The 18,329-nt window shown below is 42.1% G+C and overlaps 1 protein-coding gene across 4 annotated transcripts in view; it reads left to right on the top strand.

Moving 5' to 3' along the window:
- The window catches only part of rasgef1ba (RasGEF domain family, member 1Ba), a 145,324-nt gene that overhangs the window by 104,540 nt on the left and 22,455 nt on the right, over nucleotides 1-18,329 (top strand). For 2 of the 4 annotated variants that reach the window (XM_088076343.1, XM_088076341.1), the window contains 3 exons: nucleotides 10,972-11,154; nucleotides 11,509-11,631; nucleotides 12,362-12,499. In XM_088076343.1, coding sequence (XP_087932469.1) covers nucleotides 10,972-11,154; nucleotides 11,509-11,631; nucleotides 12,362-12,499 — 444 coding nt within the window. Of the gene's footprint in view, nucleotides 1-185; nucleotides 494-10,971; nucleotides 11,155-11,508; nucleotides 11,632-12,361; nucleotides 12,500-18,329 lie in introns of those variants that run through there. The other 2 variants (XM_088076339.1, XM_088076342.1) reach the window with 2 other exon arrangements.

The raw sequence follows: 18,329 nt of genomic DNA, 5'->3' as shown, positions 1-18,329 counted from the left end.
AAAGAGGAAGAATGACAACAGCTGGAATAAAAGTCACAGAGAGAGAAATGAAATTGAAACGAGAGAAGAGGGGGAGGATGAGAGAGGGAGAGAGAGGTGGGGGTGGTGGAGGTGGAGGGAGTGCGCTCCTCTGATTGGCTGCTGCCTCCCTCACAGTAAAGTCTTGAGGCTGCTCGCTGCTCCGGAGCTCAAACGCACGAGAGAGGAGGCGGCGGAGCAGCGGCACAGTCGGAGCTGCCATCCATTCATGCGGATTCTTCTGCTTCTCGGAACAAACCCCGCTGCTGAGAAACCGAGGTTTTTTGCTTTTCCTGCATTTGCACCTGAATAATGTTTCAGTGAGCGAGCGGAGCCGGAGAGGACTGCTGGGTTTCACCGCCACGGTTTTTTATTCTCATGTAAACGGAGAAAGTCTCGGCTTTTGAAAGACGGTTTTACGCGTTTTAGGAAAGGATACGAGGAAGATTTGCACCTGGATTTACTGACTGTTGAGGTGAGCTGCGAGAATCGATTATGGGAATATTTTGTGTTTGAGGCTTTATTTATTGAGTGTTTGTGCATATTGGAGAATAGCTGGTGTCCGAATTGCGTGCAGGTTGTGGAAAGAGCGCACTTTGTTTCGTTTACGCACAGACTGCTGATTTAAACGCTCTTTCCCAAATTTTTATGCAAATGTGAATGTTGCATCTTAAGTTTCTAATGTCGACATTGATCTCTCACTGCAGTGTGAGTGCGCCTTTATTGACTTTTTCCAAAAGTGTACCCCCCAAAATCAAAGCAAACACGCGTAATGATACCCCGAATCACCTGTAAGCGTTTGTACCTTTTTTTTTCCCCCATTAAAGTCACCGCTAAAATGCACCCCAGTAATGGGATTTTTGAAATCAGTGTCAATGGCGGACTATTTTTAACCTCCACTACCTCCTGGTTAAGAGGATTCCCCCCCTCCTCCTGCAAGACAGTGCGGGATCAGTGAAGTTAATCCCACATCTCTCCAGAGTGACACTGGCCCGTTCTCCTTGGCTCTCCGTGCCACCGCTCTGTACTACAGGCATGCGTCGGGGTTCCCTTAATGTGCTGACATGGTAAATCCGTTTATTGGTGATTTGGCAGGACTGTGGCGGCCTGACAATGTGAGGGAGCCTCCTCTGGAAGCACTTGAATGACTTATTGTCGCCCTGGATTACATGATCGCTGCTGTAGTCTGGTGTTGTGTTGTGTTGTGTGGTGGTTGTGGTTGGCTTTGTTTGCAGAAATGCCGACAAAATGATGCTTTGGAGGAAATTTGGAGTTGCAGCAGCCTGATGTTTTGTCATCATGTGGTGATGAAATTGTGCACAAAAAGGTGTGAACATTGCAGATTTTCTTGAATTACAAGCAGCGTGCTTATATCTGTCACTTTAACCAGCAATCTTTCACTGAGTTGCAAGTCAGATCGCACAATCCTCATTAGTGAATGGAGTTTGTTTTGTTGTCATGGAACTGCAGATGCTCAACTTTTACTTTGTGGTGCATTTAATGAACAAAATGTTGTAAAGTGAAAGCTTGTTGCTATGTAACTGCTGTTTTGATTTTGCTTAAATGACTGTAAAGTACTGACAGGAATCACCGGAGGCTCCAAGATATGATGATGTCCCGATGTCCCGATGTCCCGATACTTTATACGTTATGATTCAATATCATTGTGAAATTAAATGTGCTGCATTATTCTGATTATTGTAATAACATATACAGCAACATATTATGACTGATTACCTTATCAACTGAAACCATGTCCCCGAAAGAACTTCGTCAACATCTGTTTTTACCTTAAAAGAGAAGGTTTTCAGTAGGGATGCACTGTAATATCGGTCATTGGCACATTTTGGGGATAAAATGAAATATTGGAATCGGCCAACATGCTGATTTCTGCCGAAAATCATGTAAATGATACAGGGAGATTTTGGAGAGCAAGTGGCATAATTTTTCAAAACAGTATATATATTAATTGTAATTATCGGCTAAATGAGTCGTTATATGTCGGTATATCGGATAACTGCAAAAAATCTTTTTTAAAAAATCTATCGTGCATTCCTAGTTTTCAATCGTGTTTATTGCAGCAAAAATGTTTCTAGTGGACTGAAAACTCTTTTTTTTTATTCTAGTAGGTTAAAATAAGTTACGTTTTTAGAAAGAAGAAAGAATGATACTTGGCGTCCATGTTTTCATATATTGCCACACCTAAATATTGTGATACTTTGCAGTATTGATCACTAACTCCTACTGTAAAGCAGGTCCTGACCCCCCCCAAAACAGATGAATTTAGCTCAGTTTGTCCTGCAAATTGTGAAATTACTGCACACAGACAGGTCTTTATGGTCTGAAATTTTATTGTTGCATTTTGTTTTTCTTTAAAAGGAGAGCATCCCACCTTAAAACAGAAGTTGATATTTGATGTTGTAGTATCTAATCCTACCTTTTACTTGTTCATGCCTGGTGTTTACTCAGTTTCTTGGAGATTTGTGGGAAGAATCAGAAGTTGAAGGTGTTGTTTGTGTGCAGCGCCCCTCTGTGCAGGATGTTTTGGTGTCTGCAGGGGGGGATTCATGTGGCTGTCAAGGACTGATGACGCCAGGTGACAGCATCCTATTTGGAAGATGGTGATTTTTACCACTTAGAGCCACAGCTGCAGACATTAGCCAGAGTCTTAACACTGACAGAAGAACTACAGCCATCACCGGTGTAGAGAGGTTGAGAGGGATGGTTGTTTGTGGCGGGGCGTCTCTTTGCTGCTAAAATATGTTTTGCTGCTGACCGTCATCCACAGCAGTACATTGCTTCTGTGTCAGACTCCAGTCTGCTTCTCCAAACTGGGGTTTTCTGACTGACACATACTGCATGTATTACACAGAGTATAGATAAGTACCTCATACAAGCCAACTTAACAAATCTAAATCATCCCATTAACAGGCTGGATTGGAAGATGTGTTTTCCGTGTGTTTGTCCCACTTTTTGATCGCAGCACTCTGAGACAGGTGCATCCTTTAGTTTTTAGTGCTTCAGCCCACACACCAGCTTCAAATAACACTACCGACCAGCCGTCTTTATTTAGACAACTTCTACTATTCCACCGTGGCCTCTTCGCCCTCCTGTGCAGCCACTCTGCTATCTCTCACCCTCATTTCCTCAAGCCATGGATGAGTGAGATTCCTCATGCCGTTAAGTGTTTACGCAGTGGAGGGGGCTGCTGATTTACTGACGGTCCCTCAAAGTGCCTGCTTTACACTCCCTCACTGCTGTAGCTTCATTCTCGCATCTCAATGAAGCAAAAACAAACCACCTTTTCCCTGTCTTTTCTCTTGGAAACCACTCCTCATGTGCATTGCTTTTATACATTTTGTACTGCTAGGGATGTTTTATTACATCACAAATCTTCGAGCTTTACTGCTGTGTAATCCTCAGATGTGAGAAATCTATCAGGAAAATGGCATAATGGAATGCTTAACCCTTTGAAACCTGGATTGGCTCCAGTTTTCTTGTGCTGTGTTCAGATGCCAAACCCAAGCAAATTGGTTAGATTTAATTTTGAAAATACTGAAGAAATTCAGTGAGCAAATTGGTAAGAAATGCTCCACAAATTGTAAGAAACTGGTAAAAGGTAACAAAAAAATGGCCTAAAAATAATTAGAGAAATGGGAAATTAATAACTAGGGAATAATCCAGAAAACTATATTTATAATTATTATATTTTCACATTTAAAATTATGTTGCAGGAAAGTTATACATTACACATTTTTTTGTGTCTTTTTTATTTCTTACTTTTTTGGCTTATTTTCAGGTAATTTTCTTATATTTACTTTTTTACCAATTTCTTGGGCCATATCCTGTTGAGTTGCTCCTTGCCTGCTACCTCTTTATGAAAGAAATCAATCCAATTGGCTCAGGTTTTTAAGAGTTAAACAGTGAGCGTCTGGCTGCTTGTGTACGTCCGGGAATGATTTTCTGTGTGTTCAGACTTTTCTCTTTACTGCCTCTGAACTGCTGATGGGCGCTCATCATGAGCGGTCGTTAACACTGTGGGCAGGGCGGGAAAACCCTCCATCGGCTCTTTGATAGTTTGTATTTTAAGCATCCGAGGGACCATGCTCCACCATTTTCCCTTCGGGGAAGTAGCCCCACCCAAACGTTAGGAGACAAAATTACCTGAAAGCTTTTGTCATTTGTTGTAGCCGGAAAGTAATTTCAGGTAAATGTTGGGGTTTTACAGGTGATATGACATTTGCCTGGGGAGCTTTGGTGCTTTTTTAGCTGCTGCCCTTCTGTTTCAGGGCAAGAAAAGGGAAATATTTTGACATTTCTGTAACCTTTCAGATAATCATGCCCTGAAACTAAAAAAAAAAAACCTCGTTTCTCTTCTCCTCAATTCCTCTACAAATGCTCCCACACATGATTTACAGTATGTCAGTGTCATTTCTGAGTGTCAGTGTCAGCTGAGTGTACTACCGCCCATCACAAGACACACCCGAATCATTTGAGAGACTCAGCGCCATGTGATAATCAGCGGTCGAGTTTTTAGCCAATAAGAAAGCGGAAACAGTGTCTGCGTGAATGTAAAAATAGCTGTATGAATATTTAAAGAATATCATGGTTCAACCCTTTGAAACCTGGGATGACATCACATTTTCTCTGATGTGCTCAGACACCTTTTATAAATATTTATTTAAGTGTCTTTTTCAGGACATTTTCTTTTTTTAAATGTATTTACTTTTTAAAAAATTTGAGAAATATTTTGCAACTTTTTACTGAGTTGATGCTCATTTTTGGGTCATTTCTTATTAAGTTGCTCATCACCCTGTTGTTTTTGAGAGAAATCAAGCCAATTTGCTCCATTTTCAAAGGATCAAAGATAATGCCTGAGAAAATTCTGACATTTTAAAAATTACCTGCTAACATCTAGCTTTTTAATGTAAAAGTAAATATTACAATCGCCATCCACACATGGGTCAGATAACTCTGCAGTAGTTGGGTATTTGTCAGTTCTGCCTCTGATTGTCATTAAAGGAAACACAACACTTGGATAATGTGTTAATTTTATCCCTTTAAATCCCGAGATGCAATGACTCGCCATCAGAAAATACAGTCCGTCCCGGCCTAAGCAGCATTCAAAAACTTATCCAAATTTGAGTTTGAAACAGAGAATGAATAATTAAGAGATTTATATAAAGAAGTAACCTCCATCCATGCTGCTTTTTACCATTTATTAACTTGTTTTCTGGCCTGTCCATGATGTTGAATTTGACACACCAAAAGAACACACACAGAAAGGCACACTAGTCTGCTGCAGAGTCGTATACACAGCTTTGCTCTACTGGCAACGAGAAAGGAGTCTATAGCCTTTTAACTGCGTACACACGCCCAAATTTCGTTGGAAATGGGTTGTAATTGATTTTGATGTTCTCAAAAAGTCCTTAATTCTGATACATTTTCCCCTAAAGGCAACAATTTGTGCTGATGCTTTGGTAATGTTTTGCTAAAAACAAATTTTAAATCATAAATAAGCAGAAACAGACAGATATTTGAATATTCTCTGTTTTAAAATCCAATTTAAATCCAAACCAGACTTCTTTTTACACAATGAGGCAGATGGCGACACACACAGAGCCAGAGAGGCTATAATTAAAACCAGTCCAACTTAAACAACCCCCCAAAAGTGTTGAGACAAGCTGTGGCATTTTGTTTGTTTACCTTCTCCCGCCACCCAGCCAGCGGCCACGCTAAACCAACAGTGACGTGCTAAGAGTTTGCTTTTGTCAGGACAGAGGACTTGACATGTGGTCCCCCCCTTCACCCTTCGCCACAACCACTCCGACTACACACGACACCTGGAAGCCAAATGTAAATCAGTTTGTGTCAGTCGCTGCTTGTAGGCATCTTGCGCTTTGTTTTTCGGATTATGTTGAAGGCTGCAGCTGGTGTGTGTGAAGAACAGACACTGTTGGCTTCAGTGCAGCAGAGATAGTGATGGTGGTGGTGTCCTCCCACTGCAGAACTAATTACCACTTTTTGGCCTGAGAATAGGGTCTCAGTTATTCCCAAATCCTGTTAGTTATGGCCTAATCTTTGTAAGTTTTTAAAACTTTTTTCCCCATTTGATAATGGGGTTATCCAAACTTTCATTTATTTTCTATTTGGACTATTTATTAGGAGTGCTATTGGAATATATATGCTGTTCAGTTATGCATTGCACCATGCTGTCAAAGTGCAGAGCGCACTCCGGGCACAGACGGAGCAGCAGAACGCCAGGCATAGTGAAATTATAACTTAACCATTCATTGTGCGGGGTCTAAATGTTTGCTGTCACCATGTTTTTGAATGAAATCCAACTGATTTGCTTAGGTTTTAAAAGGTTGATTTTTCACTCTACAGCTCAAACTCCTTAAACTGCTGCTGGTAAGTAGCTCATGATGTCCCCCACCTGTGATGCGTTCGTATTACGTACGCGTATCAGCTAAAAAGTCTGAATTCAGAGAGGGGACACAAGCATCACCTACTGCTACATATTGTAATTCTATGGAAATCCCTGAATGTCCTTATTTTTCCTTTTTTCCGTCCCCCTTTCTTCAACACAACAAAAGAAAGAAAACAGTGACAGTAAGACAATACAGAGCATCAATAACTTAAAATATATAATGCTGAAGATGAGATTTAAAACACTCAGTACTGGCCTGTGTGTGCTGGTAGTAAAAGTTCTGCTCTGCTATAAGAGACTTAGAGACTAGTCAAGAGGACAAAGTGCAGCATCTGATCTCATGGTGTCCTCTATCTGGGTTTTTCTGTATTAGAGACACGGCTTTTATCTTCAAAGAAGCCCGCCTGCCCCCGGCAGTGTGAGATTAATCCAAAGTGTTCGTCTTTTCAGAGACATCAGACGGTGAGAGTGATGTCACAGTGCTGAAGACTCGGTACAACTTGTTGCAATATTAGATTTGTGTGTTCTGCAATCTGAGGTCACCTGTAGAGGAAGTGTGTGTGTGTGTGTGTGTGTGTGTGTGTGTGTGTGTGTGTGTGTGTGTGTGTGTGTGTGTGTGTGTGTGTGTGTGTGTGTGTGTGTGAATTATAGGAGTTTGGTAGATCAAAGTTGGGACAGATCTGCCACAGCATCAGAAGGTTAGAAAATGAACCCAGGTCAGTTAAACTGGATGTGTAACTGGTGCCAGTGATGAAATGTTGAACCTGGGCAGCAACCAGGATTGCTCCAATCTGCCCCCGACTGTCCTGTTTATGCAGACACAGTTTCTGAGCTGTTACTACTTCCTGTGGCGGCTTTAACCATTTAATACCTGGATTTACATCAGTTTTCTTATGCTGTGTTCTGACGCCTTTCCCGAGCATTTAAACCTCTAAAACGTAGAGTTTAGTAAGTAACTAAAATGCGTAGGGAAGTAGTGGAGAGTAAAATTAACTGAAGATATTCCCAAAAAACATAGATACTGTCACAAAGTATTATTACTTTGCTACATTACACTATTGACTGATTCCACTCTGTCCCCCCATTCTGCGATTATCTTATACACAGAGCAGCGGGGCGGCATGATGGCGTGATATTCCCACCTTCAACAGGCAGTGTAAAAGAGGCTAATGATGCTGAATAATAGAGAAAAGCAAAGAGACGCTGGAATCTACAAGTATATACTTTATTAAGGAAATCAAGAAGAAATGATATAGTAAAATTAGTAGGATTAAAATTGCTGATCAGCTAATCTTTTGAGCTCTACAGCCATCCAAAACAGCCCTCCCTTGATGGTAAGGACAGCGAGCGTGGGAGCAGGGAGTTGGTGGTTTAGCTCCCAGCTGGGAACACTGAATGTGAAATGTTCTCAGTCCTCGATCACCTGCTGTTGATGTGCTCTCCATCTGAACCCCGGTGGTGTGTTTAAAGCCGCCTTGTGGACATCAGATGTCTGTGGTTGTGCTTGGATGCTATGAAGGGAGAAATTGTAGCTAAATGTGGGACGATACTGAGAAAAAAAACACTGAAATTCAGTAAACAACGCTCCAGAAACAGTTGACTTTTATCAGGGTTTCCCTCCGTCAGACCCGTGATCTCCCGCTCTCTGCGGGGAAGCCACATGGTGCAGCAGATGCTCGGGCCGCTGCGCTCTGACTCCTCACACTCGCTTTTCTCATGGAAATGGCCATGGCTGTCTGGGTGAATAATAGCGATGGTCTGTGTGTGCACACGTGCATTATGGAGCGGCATGCGTGTGAAAGTGGAAGGGTGGGTGGTTCGCCTCGTGTGGGGGAACTTATGAATAAACAGAGTTTGTTTACATATCTGTAGCGAGCCGTGTGCCCCAGACACGACTGCATGCTGTGATTATTTTAAAGGTTGAGCTCGAGATTTAATGCTACAAAGTCCTATCTGTTAATTCCCCTCTGGTCTGATCAGCAGATGTTCACCACTTTTGGTTTTGTTTTTTCTCATGAAAGCCTCCTCTGCAAACCTGAATTACATCACAGGACAGTGGAGCCTAAAATGTGTTTGAACTCGTGGCAGTGCGTGGGCAGGTGTACTTTATACAGGGTTCCTACAAAAACCCTGATAAGTCATGAAATTTGCAGAGTAGCAATTTCCAGGCCTTGAAATGTTTTGGAAAACGAAACATACCCTGAAGGTTTTGGAAAAATCATAGAATTTTGTTTCACAAACCTGTATAATACCATGTACTGTACATGTAATACCTTGTTTGTTTGGGTTTTTTTTAAAAAAAGGCCCAATTTTCTTTTTAAGAAAACATGCCTCCCAAACCTGCAAGTTTTCTTAAAAAATGTGCTGTAAAATAAATACAAAATACAGCTGTTTAAAATTGTATGCCCTTTCTCTAAAGCCAAACTTAAAAACAGAGGTCATTTCCCGGTGGTTAAAAAATAAATTCATGATATTTTAAAACAATATATATATTAAAAAGCTGTTATGTAATCACGAAAAAGAATCGATAAGGATTATCGTTGGTTGTGTCGGAGAATGTATGGTCTTGAAAATTTGCCTCAGAGTCATGGAAATGTATTGTTGAAATGTGTATGAACCCTGTATGTAATCCTCCTCTGCAAACCAACATTACATCACAGCACAGTGGAACCCAAAATGTGTTTGAACTGGCTGCGGCAGCGAGCGGGCAGGTGCAGTTTATACCTCCTGGCATCCCGCGTATCCGTCCCTGGCAGCTCCGCAGTCCATCAGCCTTAAAGGCTTCCTGATTTGGCAGGCAGCCATGGGGCGGCATATTGTTTCGGATGTGCGGGTGTGGAGGGTCGTGACGGTGCGGTGGGGGCGGGGTTGTTGCTCCTTATGCGACCCCCTTTCCCTACCCCCCCAAGTGTGAAAAGCCCTTTTGTGGTTCCCCCAGCCATAAGTCTGCCTGGCATGGGATTGAGCCGAAGTGCCAGGTTCAGAGGTCAGGAGGCTGGCAGAGCAGAGTGTGTTGGTTGTTCTATCTTTGTGAGGACCAGGCTGGGTTTAAGACCTGAGAGTGAGGACATTAAGGACGTCCTCAGTTCTTTTAAAGGGCTTTTTTGGTGTAAACAAAGACTTTTGACAGCACAGGACGGCACACGTGTTCTTCCATTTATCATGTTCTCCCCTGCATCATGAGTTGCGCCTTCTCGACACACTCACTCCTCTTCGCTTCGTGTCATGCGCACACCCACATGCTAGCAGTGAAAGTAAACAGGCAACGTGATCATACAATGTGATTTCAGGGACAAAGTGTCGTGACTCCCTGCAGGGCAAAGTTCTGACATGTTTTTGGTGCACTTTCGTTTTTATGTCTGCGTGTTTGTACAGAACTTTCGTTATAAGTCTTTTAGTGAGCCAGAAGACCGTTTGAATGAATTGATTGTCAGAATAAAGATTTCCCAGAAAATTGTCAAATGTGAATCTGAAACTACTGTCTTGTTTTCTGGAAATCAGTTTTTTTTCCAGCAGTTAAAGGTTGCTGTTTATGGGATGAGCCACACTGTCTGGGATACTCCACTTGCTTTGCTTGGGGGCCACTTTTGCAAAATGAAAGGAGGCCAGGGGCCAGTCGCAGCAGCCGCATACATGTTTTATAGGATTTTAGGACATTTCTGAGATTTGAGGACATGTCTAGGATTTAAGGATATTTGTATGATTATGGAACATTTGAAAGAATTCAGAACGTTTCCAGTATTTTAGGATGTTTCTAGGGTTTCTGGATGTTTGGACATTTCCAGGACTTGAGGACGTTTCTAGGATTTCTAGGATTTGAGGACATTTCTAGGATTTCAGGACGTCAGGACATTGTCGGACTTCAGGACGTTTGTGGGACTTTAGGACATTAGGGGCTAAGCTAGGACCTCTGTCAGGGGTGCGGGGGATTCTCCATCTGCACTTTTTTTGATGAACAAGCTCCATTTGATACTGTTTTATGCACTCAGGCGCCTTATTTATACTAAAAGTACAAAATCAATATCAGTGTGAATGAGTTTATTTTTTTTGTAAATTAGAAAATGATTAGAGGGCCACATGGCACCCTATGGAGGGCACGATTTGGCCTGCAGGCTGTAAGTTCAGTATCACCGCTTTGAGGCTTCAAGTCCTTGTAAAGCTCAGTGGGGTCCATAAAGCGTCTGAGAGCAGTCTATTCTCGTGATTTTCATTGTAATTCAGATGACTCATGAACCTCCGGCTCCTTTCCACCCTCGTGCTTTTTGAGTCTTAACCACAGTTTGCAGTTCAGCTTTTTCAGTCGCCGTTTGTGCGTCCAAACAAACCCAAACCCCAGAAACCTTAAAATGGACAGCCGGGATCCAGAGGAGGAAGGGTGTTGACTGCATCCAAACCTTCGCCGTCTGTGTTTGTGTCTGAGAGCTATTTTGGGTTCGTCTGGCCACCCTGCATCAGCGTCTGCGGTGAAATATCTATCAGAGAAGAGGTCCTGACCTTTGTTTGTCCTCTGTCTCTCTTTACAGGACAACATGCCTCAGACACCACCGTTCACGGGGCAGCTGAACTCCAGCGGCTACAACAAGAACCTGTACCAGACCAAGGAGGAAGGCTACCCCGGCCTCTATTACCATGACAACAACCTGGCGTCCGGGTCCCTGGAGGCCCTCATTCACCACTTGGTCCCGACTGTAGACTATTATCCAGATGTGAGTGTTGTTTTTTGTAATCCCCGGTGGTTTCTTTGCCTTTGCAGTTTCATCAAAGCAAGAAACCTTTTTTTCTTTTTGATCTGTGTGAGAAGCTCTGGTGCTTTGAGACTCTAAAGTGCCAAAGTTGTTTTCTCTCTCTTTCTTCCTTGCATCTCCTTTTCTTTCCGTGCATCAGGGATTAAAAGTTTTAATTCCTCCTACTTACTAATTATGTATTTTTGTTGTTGAAGCATCATTTCCTCCAGTGACTTTTTATTTCAAGCAGTATTAAAGCCAAATTTTGAAATTAAATGACCAATTTGTCGTTATGAGGATTGCTTTTGTAGCAAACATTTTCTTTTCTCTCCACAGAGGACGTACATCTTCACCTTCCTGCTCAGCTCTCGTCTCTTCATCCGCCCATACGAACTCATGTCGAAGGTGTGTCACCTGTGCATGGACCAACAGCGACTCAGCGATCCTCAAGCTGACAAGGTATGTCAAATTTCTTTTTTCATTAGTTTTAGGAATAAATGGCATAACGTGTTCAAACCGGGCTCTCAGCTGTGAACCTTCAACAAAATCTACACATTTACAGACTATTTCACAGCTGGAAAGACGGCCTTTTAATAAAACTATGATGTCCATGCAGTAGAAAGTTGCAAATACTTCTGAAATTGGTGATGTGTGACAGAAAACAGAAAAACGACTCTTTTGCCGGAAAGGTAGAAAACCTACAGCAGGGATACTCAACTGGCTGTGCTTAGGGGCCACTTTTGCAAAATGAAAGGAGGCCAGGGGCCAGTTGCAGCAGCCACATACATGTTTCTAGGATTTTAGGACATTTCTTGGATTAGAGGACCTTTCTCGGACTTAAGGACGTTTCTAGGACTTTTGGATGTTTCTAGGATTTTAGAACATTTCTGGGAGTTCAGGACGTTTCTTGGATTTTTAGCGCATTTCTAGGATTATTGCAAGATTCTAGGATAACAGGACATTTCAATGATTTTAGGATGTTTCTTGGATAATAGGACATTTCTAGGACTGAAGGGTGACTGAAGGGACCTATCTAACCACTGGAGGGAAGTTTACCACAGTTCATTTACACAGCCTACCCACGCTGTTTCGATACAAAGCTGTTTGAAAATAAGCAAAGTATTCCTTTAAACATCCTAGAGGTGGTCCTTCCTCCTATTAACGTTATGTGTTTATCTTATATTTTCAGATGAGAGTCAGAAAAATCGCTCCCAAGATCATCCAGCTGCTGACAGAGTGGACAGAAACCTTCCCGTACGACTTCAGGGACGAGAGGATGATGCGGAGCCTGAAGGAGCTGACCCACCGGCTGGCCAGTGGAGACGAGGTCAGTCCATTACTTCTTCCTGCTGCTCACGTGCAACAAAAAAAGTTACTCAAACTACAGTAACAAAAGCCCGGTCTGCTGATTAGATAATGTGTTTAGGTGTTATCACAAGCAGGAGAGCTGTTTAATAGACTGCACGTGCAGCAAAGCTACAGGCACAGGCAGATTTTGCAGATAGCGGTGGAGGGACGTAGAGGAGGGGTATCTCTGGCAACAAAGCAGTTTTTGAGGCTGGCTGAGTTGAGTGAAAAGCCCCATTGTTCACAGGCTAGGTGGCTTTTTTTTTGTGGCGCTCCAGCGTTTGAATTGTTTCATTGCTGCAGAGCTGAATGTCACTGGCTTAGCTGGCCATTAGCCTCCGCTGCGCCGTTTGGATCAAAGTTTATTCAGTGAGGGGTTGAAGTGTTTTTGTCCTGGTCTCTCTGTTATCTTTGTTGCACATGCAGAACATCCACTGTTAGACATTTAGATACAGGAAAGCTGTTTTGATAAGCATGAGTCATGCTCTGTGTGCCATGAAAAGGAAACGCTAACATAAGCTAATATTACAACAACACGGCTACTTTAAAAGTCAAAATACATGTGTGCACCTCAGAGGAATAGCTGAATATTTGGGGCGGAAATCAGCTTATTGGGTTCCTAGCCATTCCTAGACATTGAAGAGTGGAAGCAGGAAAAATCAGCCCGTCTAAAGTTCAAATCTGCCTACTTGCAGCGTTAAAACTCACAAAGATCTTGTTTGTTTTGTGTTACAAAGAGAAATGCAATAGTATCAGTTTTGGGTTCTGGAGAAAGTTATATACTTCTGCGCTCAGTAGGCCTTCAGTGCAGAAGTACTGAGTAGCATCACCAAAACATCCTCAGATTTTACAGTTAAATGTTACATCTTAATTAGCATCTAACCTTAAAGGGACATTATTTGAAAAGATAAAGCTTGTTAAAATGTTCTCTGAACATTAAATTAAAATGTTTTCTTTAAAACATACTTACAACTTGTAGGTAATGTTAGCCAATGTTGTGGGAACGTTCCCTGCTAGCTGGGTACCACTTAAACCATAATCTTAGTTTCAGCACTTATCAGGTAGTTTTCACAAACACTCTTCTCCCAAAAAGCCTAATACTTTTATATCATTTGTTCTTTTCCTTTCGTGTCTCCTGCTTCAGGGTTGGGGTTTGGCGAACTCACTTCAGTTTTCTTCAGTTTGGACAAATATTTGTTTATTTCATCATGAATCAGGGTTCTTTCGGTGCATGTTCTGATGGTTTCACGTACGTTTCGGCCTCTCAGCCTGAGTTAAGTGTGCGTGTATCTTGTGGTGTTAACGATAAAGCAGCGGGGGCTTGTCAGGACCAGACAGTGATGGAGGACACAAACATCCATCTGTCCCGTCAGGAAACTCAATACAAGAAAAACACAACTCACCCACCCCCCCGCCGTCTTTAATGCAGGGTCCACATGACTCATCAATGGTACAAGCACAAGTATTGATCCTGATTTAATCTGGAAATCAATTTTCTCACATGACACTTGGACACATTTTCAGCTCCCCATGTTTAAGCTCTTTCTTACAACCCCCACTGGAAATAAAACACATATTAAATGACCACCAGTATAACACACTCTCTCAGTCATGGTGTTGTGTTTTGATGGCCACACAAACATCTTTTGATTTCACAGTAGATTGGCTGCAGTTGGCATTAACGCCACCCCTCCAAAAATAATCTCGATGGTTCAAATCGATTCTGTCCTCGAGGCAGCAGAAAGTCATGTAGCACAAGATTCCCTCGAGGTGATATCATGAGCGGTACATTTAACAAAATAAGATAACGTGCCTCAGTTCTTTAAGTGCACCCAAATAATTGAAAGCCACAGGCGGTTTTCTAGCTTATCAGTGGCTGCACTATTTGGTAATAGTGTAGCCCTACCTTTTTAATTTTTTTTTACAACCTCAACTGTCACTTCTATTAGAGATCTGTGGTCGTCACTTGGATACATGTTTGAACAAGACCAGAAACATAAGCAATGAGACATTTCAGACACACATGGTGTACAAATTATGGGAAAATGCAGTATTTAAGCCCCATTTTCAAAATCCGCTAGCTGTAACTTTTGTGTTTAGTGGGAAAGGTAACAGTCAGCATTCACATTCAGGTCAAATGGCTCTGCAGTCGTCGCGGGTATTTATCGGCCATGGCTCTGATCGGTATTGATGGAAACACAATACTCGAGGGTGAACAGGATTATTTTAGCTCCACTGATAGCGGCAAATTTGTTACTTCTAGGATGGCGAAGGAAAGGCCTACCTTACTCTGCCTTACTCTGCCTCTGATTGGCTTATTATTTTAGTTTCTTTTTTTAAGATTGCTGTATATTTGTGTTATTTTATTTTGGCACTTAAACTTTTTTTATTTTGGCACATTTCTTTTACTAATCCATTTGATAATGTTCACATTGGTATATCAGGCTTCATAATTCAATTCAAACATATTACACATTTCTTTCTTGTACTTTTTTCAAATTTTTGGGTCATTTCTTCACAAGTTACTCATTGCCCTCTTGTCATGTTTTATGAAAAAAATCAAGCCAATGTGCTCAGGTTTCAGGTGCTTAACTGATAGATGTCTTCTCAGAAGTCCTTCTAAAAATCATAGACTTTCCTTGACTTGTGTAAGAAACCCAGTTGAGCCAGATGCTGCCTCAGATTGTTCACAGAACTCATGACATATGGCACTAGCAGGAAAAAACGTTTTTCCTCGAAAATGTGGCCTAAAGGTTCTGGACGCTAGATGTATGTACTGTGTAGACAAGGCAACCGTTTACATCACTTTATAACACCCTGCAGATGTGCTGTCATCTTATGTCGGCCAGAGGCATGTGTGCTCATGATTAGCACAGCGTGACCAAGAGCCGGTCTTCAGATTAATCGTTGTTAGGGAATTTTTGGTGCACAAATCGCTGCAAGAATACATTAAGGAAAATGAGTTGTCACACTGTTAATTCATATATCTATTGACGATAACCCGTGATAATAAAACATGATTGCTTGCTCCGGGTAGTGTGATCGTCACAGGATTTCCCTGAAGAAGTTGAGCTGTTAAGGAAGCACTTTCACAACGACAGCCGGGGTTTGTCCGAACTAATTTGCCGACATGTTTCCTACAGATTCTCCAAATTATGTTTTGAAAACAAATGCCTAACCGTAGGCAGGTCCTGAGTGCAGAGTTAGACGCTGGTTCCTCAGAGCGTCGACCGCAGCTCTCTGGGAGAGGGTTTGAGTCCAGAATAGACGTCCCGAACATCTGGTCAAAGCCGTGTCCAGACCACACTCCAAACAGTCCAGGACCTTGATCTGTGTAGTAAGACTGTCATTATGGATGTGGTTGGATATAAAGGGAAGCAGCAGTCGAGAGGAAAACGAGCGCTGTGATCTTGATCTGACCTCATTTGATGGTCTTGCTTTCCTTCAAAATGTGCAGGGTTTTTTTACACTTGGTTCTTTTTTTTTGTTGCTTTATTATGACAAGTTGGGTTAATTTAACAGATCCCAAGTTATGTATCCAGGTTGGATGCTTGGTGCACTTGATGTGAGGCAGGTCTTTGGACAAACATTCCTGTTTTTAATCCGAATGGTGCAGGCACAGTACTCTTTATGACAGGTGCCACTGCACTGAGTGTTTTAAACTTGTTGTTGGAAGTTCGGGATAGAAGACGTTCCCAATGAAGTAACTGTCCAGAAATACATACGTAAACGGTTGTCTTTGGTCTGCTTTGGGTTTAGTTCAGAACTGAAGTTAGAAAATTTCTCCTGTTCAGAGATGGAAAAAGAAAACAAACTACAACTTTATTGTTCCCCAAGGTGGCATTTTTTCTTGAGCTCACAAAGGGGAGACATTAACTGAAAACAATGTAATAAGACCAACTGTTGCAGATTAGTTTTTTGAGTTGAAATGCTCAATGCACTTTAATGCAGATTCCTTTTTCAGGCTTTCAGTCGGCAATCTGAACTTAAGAATTAAGACTTAGCCAGACTTAAATTAAAAAAACAAGGACTGAGACAGACTCAGCCAGAACACATTTTGCAGCTTGCTGTCTGTCTTTTTTTTGTCATTGTTGCCAGACAACCTCTGATCATCTGTCTTGGCTTAACCACTATTTTGCTTTGAAGTGAAGTCATATCTGCACCTTCGGAAAGGCAGACTTATTTATTTAGCACATTTTATACTCAAAGGCAACCCAAAATGCTTTACAGATAAGTCAAGAAAATTTATTGGAGCGCCATCACAAAGCATGCCCTAAAGGGACGTAAAGAGTCATTTCAATTCAATTTGATTTATAAAGTCCAATATTACAAATCACAGTTTGCATTAGAAGGCTTTACCTTAAACCTGTTTTTTGTTTTTTTAGTGTTTTATTTGATTTTACAGAAGTGGACAGATGACAGTTCATTATTATGCTCACTTTCCTCCACCCGCTCAAGCCGACCCTCCAGAACCCCCCTCTACCCCATGGCACAAGTAATTAAAGAAAAATAAAGAGATAATAATAATTATTATTGTTATTTAACATTCATTTAGAAGAGACAAAATAAGCAATAAAATCTGCATTGCAATGGGCAGGCTTTGATTGAGGGTAAGAGACTGTTCCCAGATAGTTCATTGGCCGCAGTGAAACCCTCAGAAAGAGTAGAAATCACCCAGAGTATCACCAGCTGGTTCAGAAGCTTTGCCGGGCTTATGTTGGCTTCACACAAACCATGTACGCTGCCACTTGTTTTCATCGCCACCACGGACGCCCTGCCTCTCAATGTATCTGACTGGATGTTGAAAAATGTCAGCGAAGTCAGTTGAAGTTCTTGCTGTTCAGGGAGCTTCTTCAAAATCGCAAGGGGCACAGAGCCAAAAAAGATAAATGTGTTTTTAAAAAACGGATATGAAAAGCTGTTCCAGGCTGCTGAAAGTGCTGTTTGATCAGGGCCTCAGAGTTTGGACTGTTCTGGACTTTTCTCTATAAGGACTAGACATTAAATACTCAGCATTGAGAGACCTGAAAGACTTGCAGTAGACAAATTTCTGGCAATTTCTTGACTTAGATTTTGCTGCAGCGACTTGAGAATGGACCTGGACTTGGTAGAAAATGAATGCAAAATTTGAGTGCATCTTGGGTGTTTGGCAGGTATTTCTGTCTCATTGTGACTTGGCAGCATGGATGTTTGTAGATAAAATAATCCCACGCAGTAGACCTTTACTATCTGATCATTAGTTCTGCTCGGCTAACCTGCTAAAAACAGTCCGGCCTCTCGTGTGGGTCAGGTGGTGCTCCACGGGAAGTCTCAGCACTCGGCCAAGAAAAACAGGACCTCTAGTGATTCTATGACATGAAGCGACCACGCGCTCGGTCTTTATGACTTGTACTGAGCAGCCGTCTGCCGCCTCAGGATCGCTGCCAGGGTTGATAGCGAAGGGAACAGCGTGCCCCTGCTGAGGCCCCTCACTTGTAACGCCAATAGTTCTGATGAGCAAATGTGACTCCCTCTGCTTAGAAATGTCAGGCGGGCTTTTGTCTCCAAGATCTGTGACTATATTTATCCGACCCTGGCCCGTCCTCTGTTTGTAGTGGGGACAGAAGCTACGGCAGATGGCGGACTTTGAAGTGGCAACTGGAGCGATTTTCACTGGTGGCGAGTCGCGCTGTTGTCCAACTGTGCAGGAGTGTGGTCGAGCATCAGCTGAGTGTGTACAGTGTTTACACTGAGATTACTACGTCTGTCTGAATGGAGGTGTTTTCATGCAGGGTTACAGCTAATTATTTTATTTTAATCTTGGCACATTT

This window comes from Plectropomus leopardus, chromosome 4 (assembly GCF_026936395.1).
Source record: "Plectropomus leopardus strain MGB_pleo_1.0 chromosome 4, ASM2693639v1, whole genome shotgun sequence".
Lineage (NCBI taxonomy): Eukaryota > Metazoa > Chordata > Actinopteri > Perciformes > Serranidae > Plectropomus > Plectropomus leopardus.
This window is presented reverse-complemented; position numbering and strand designations above follow the sequence as displayed.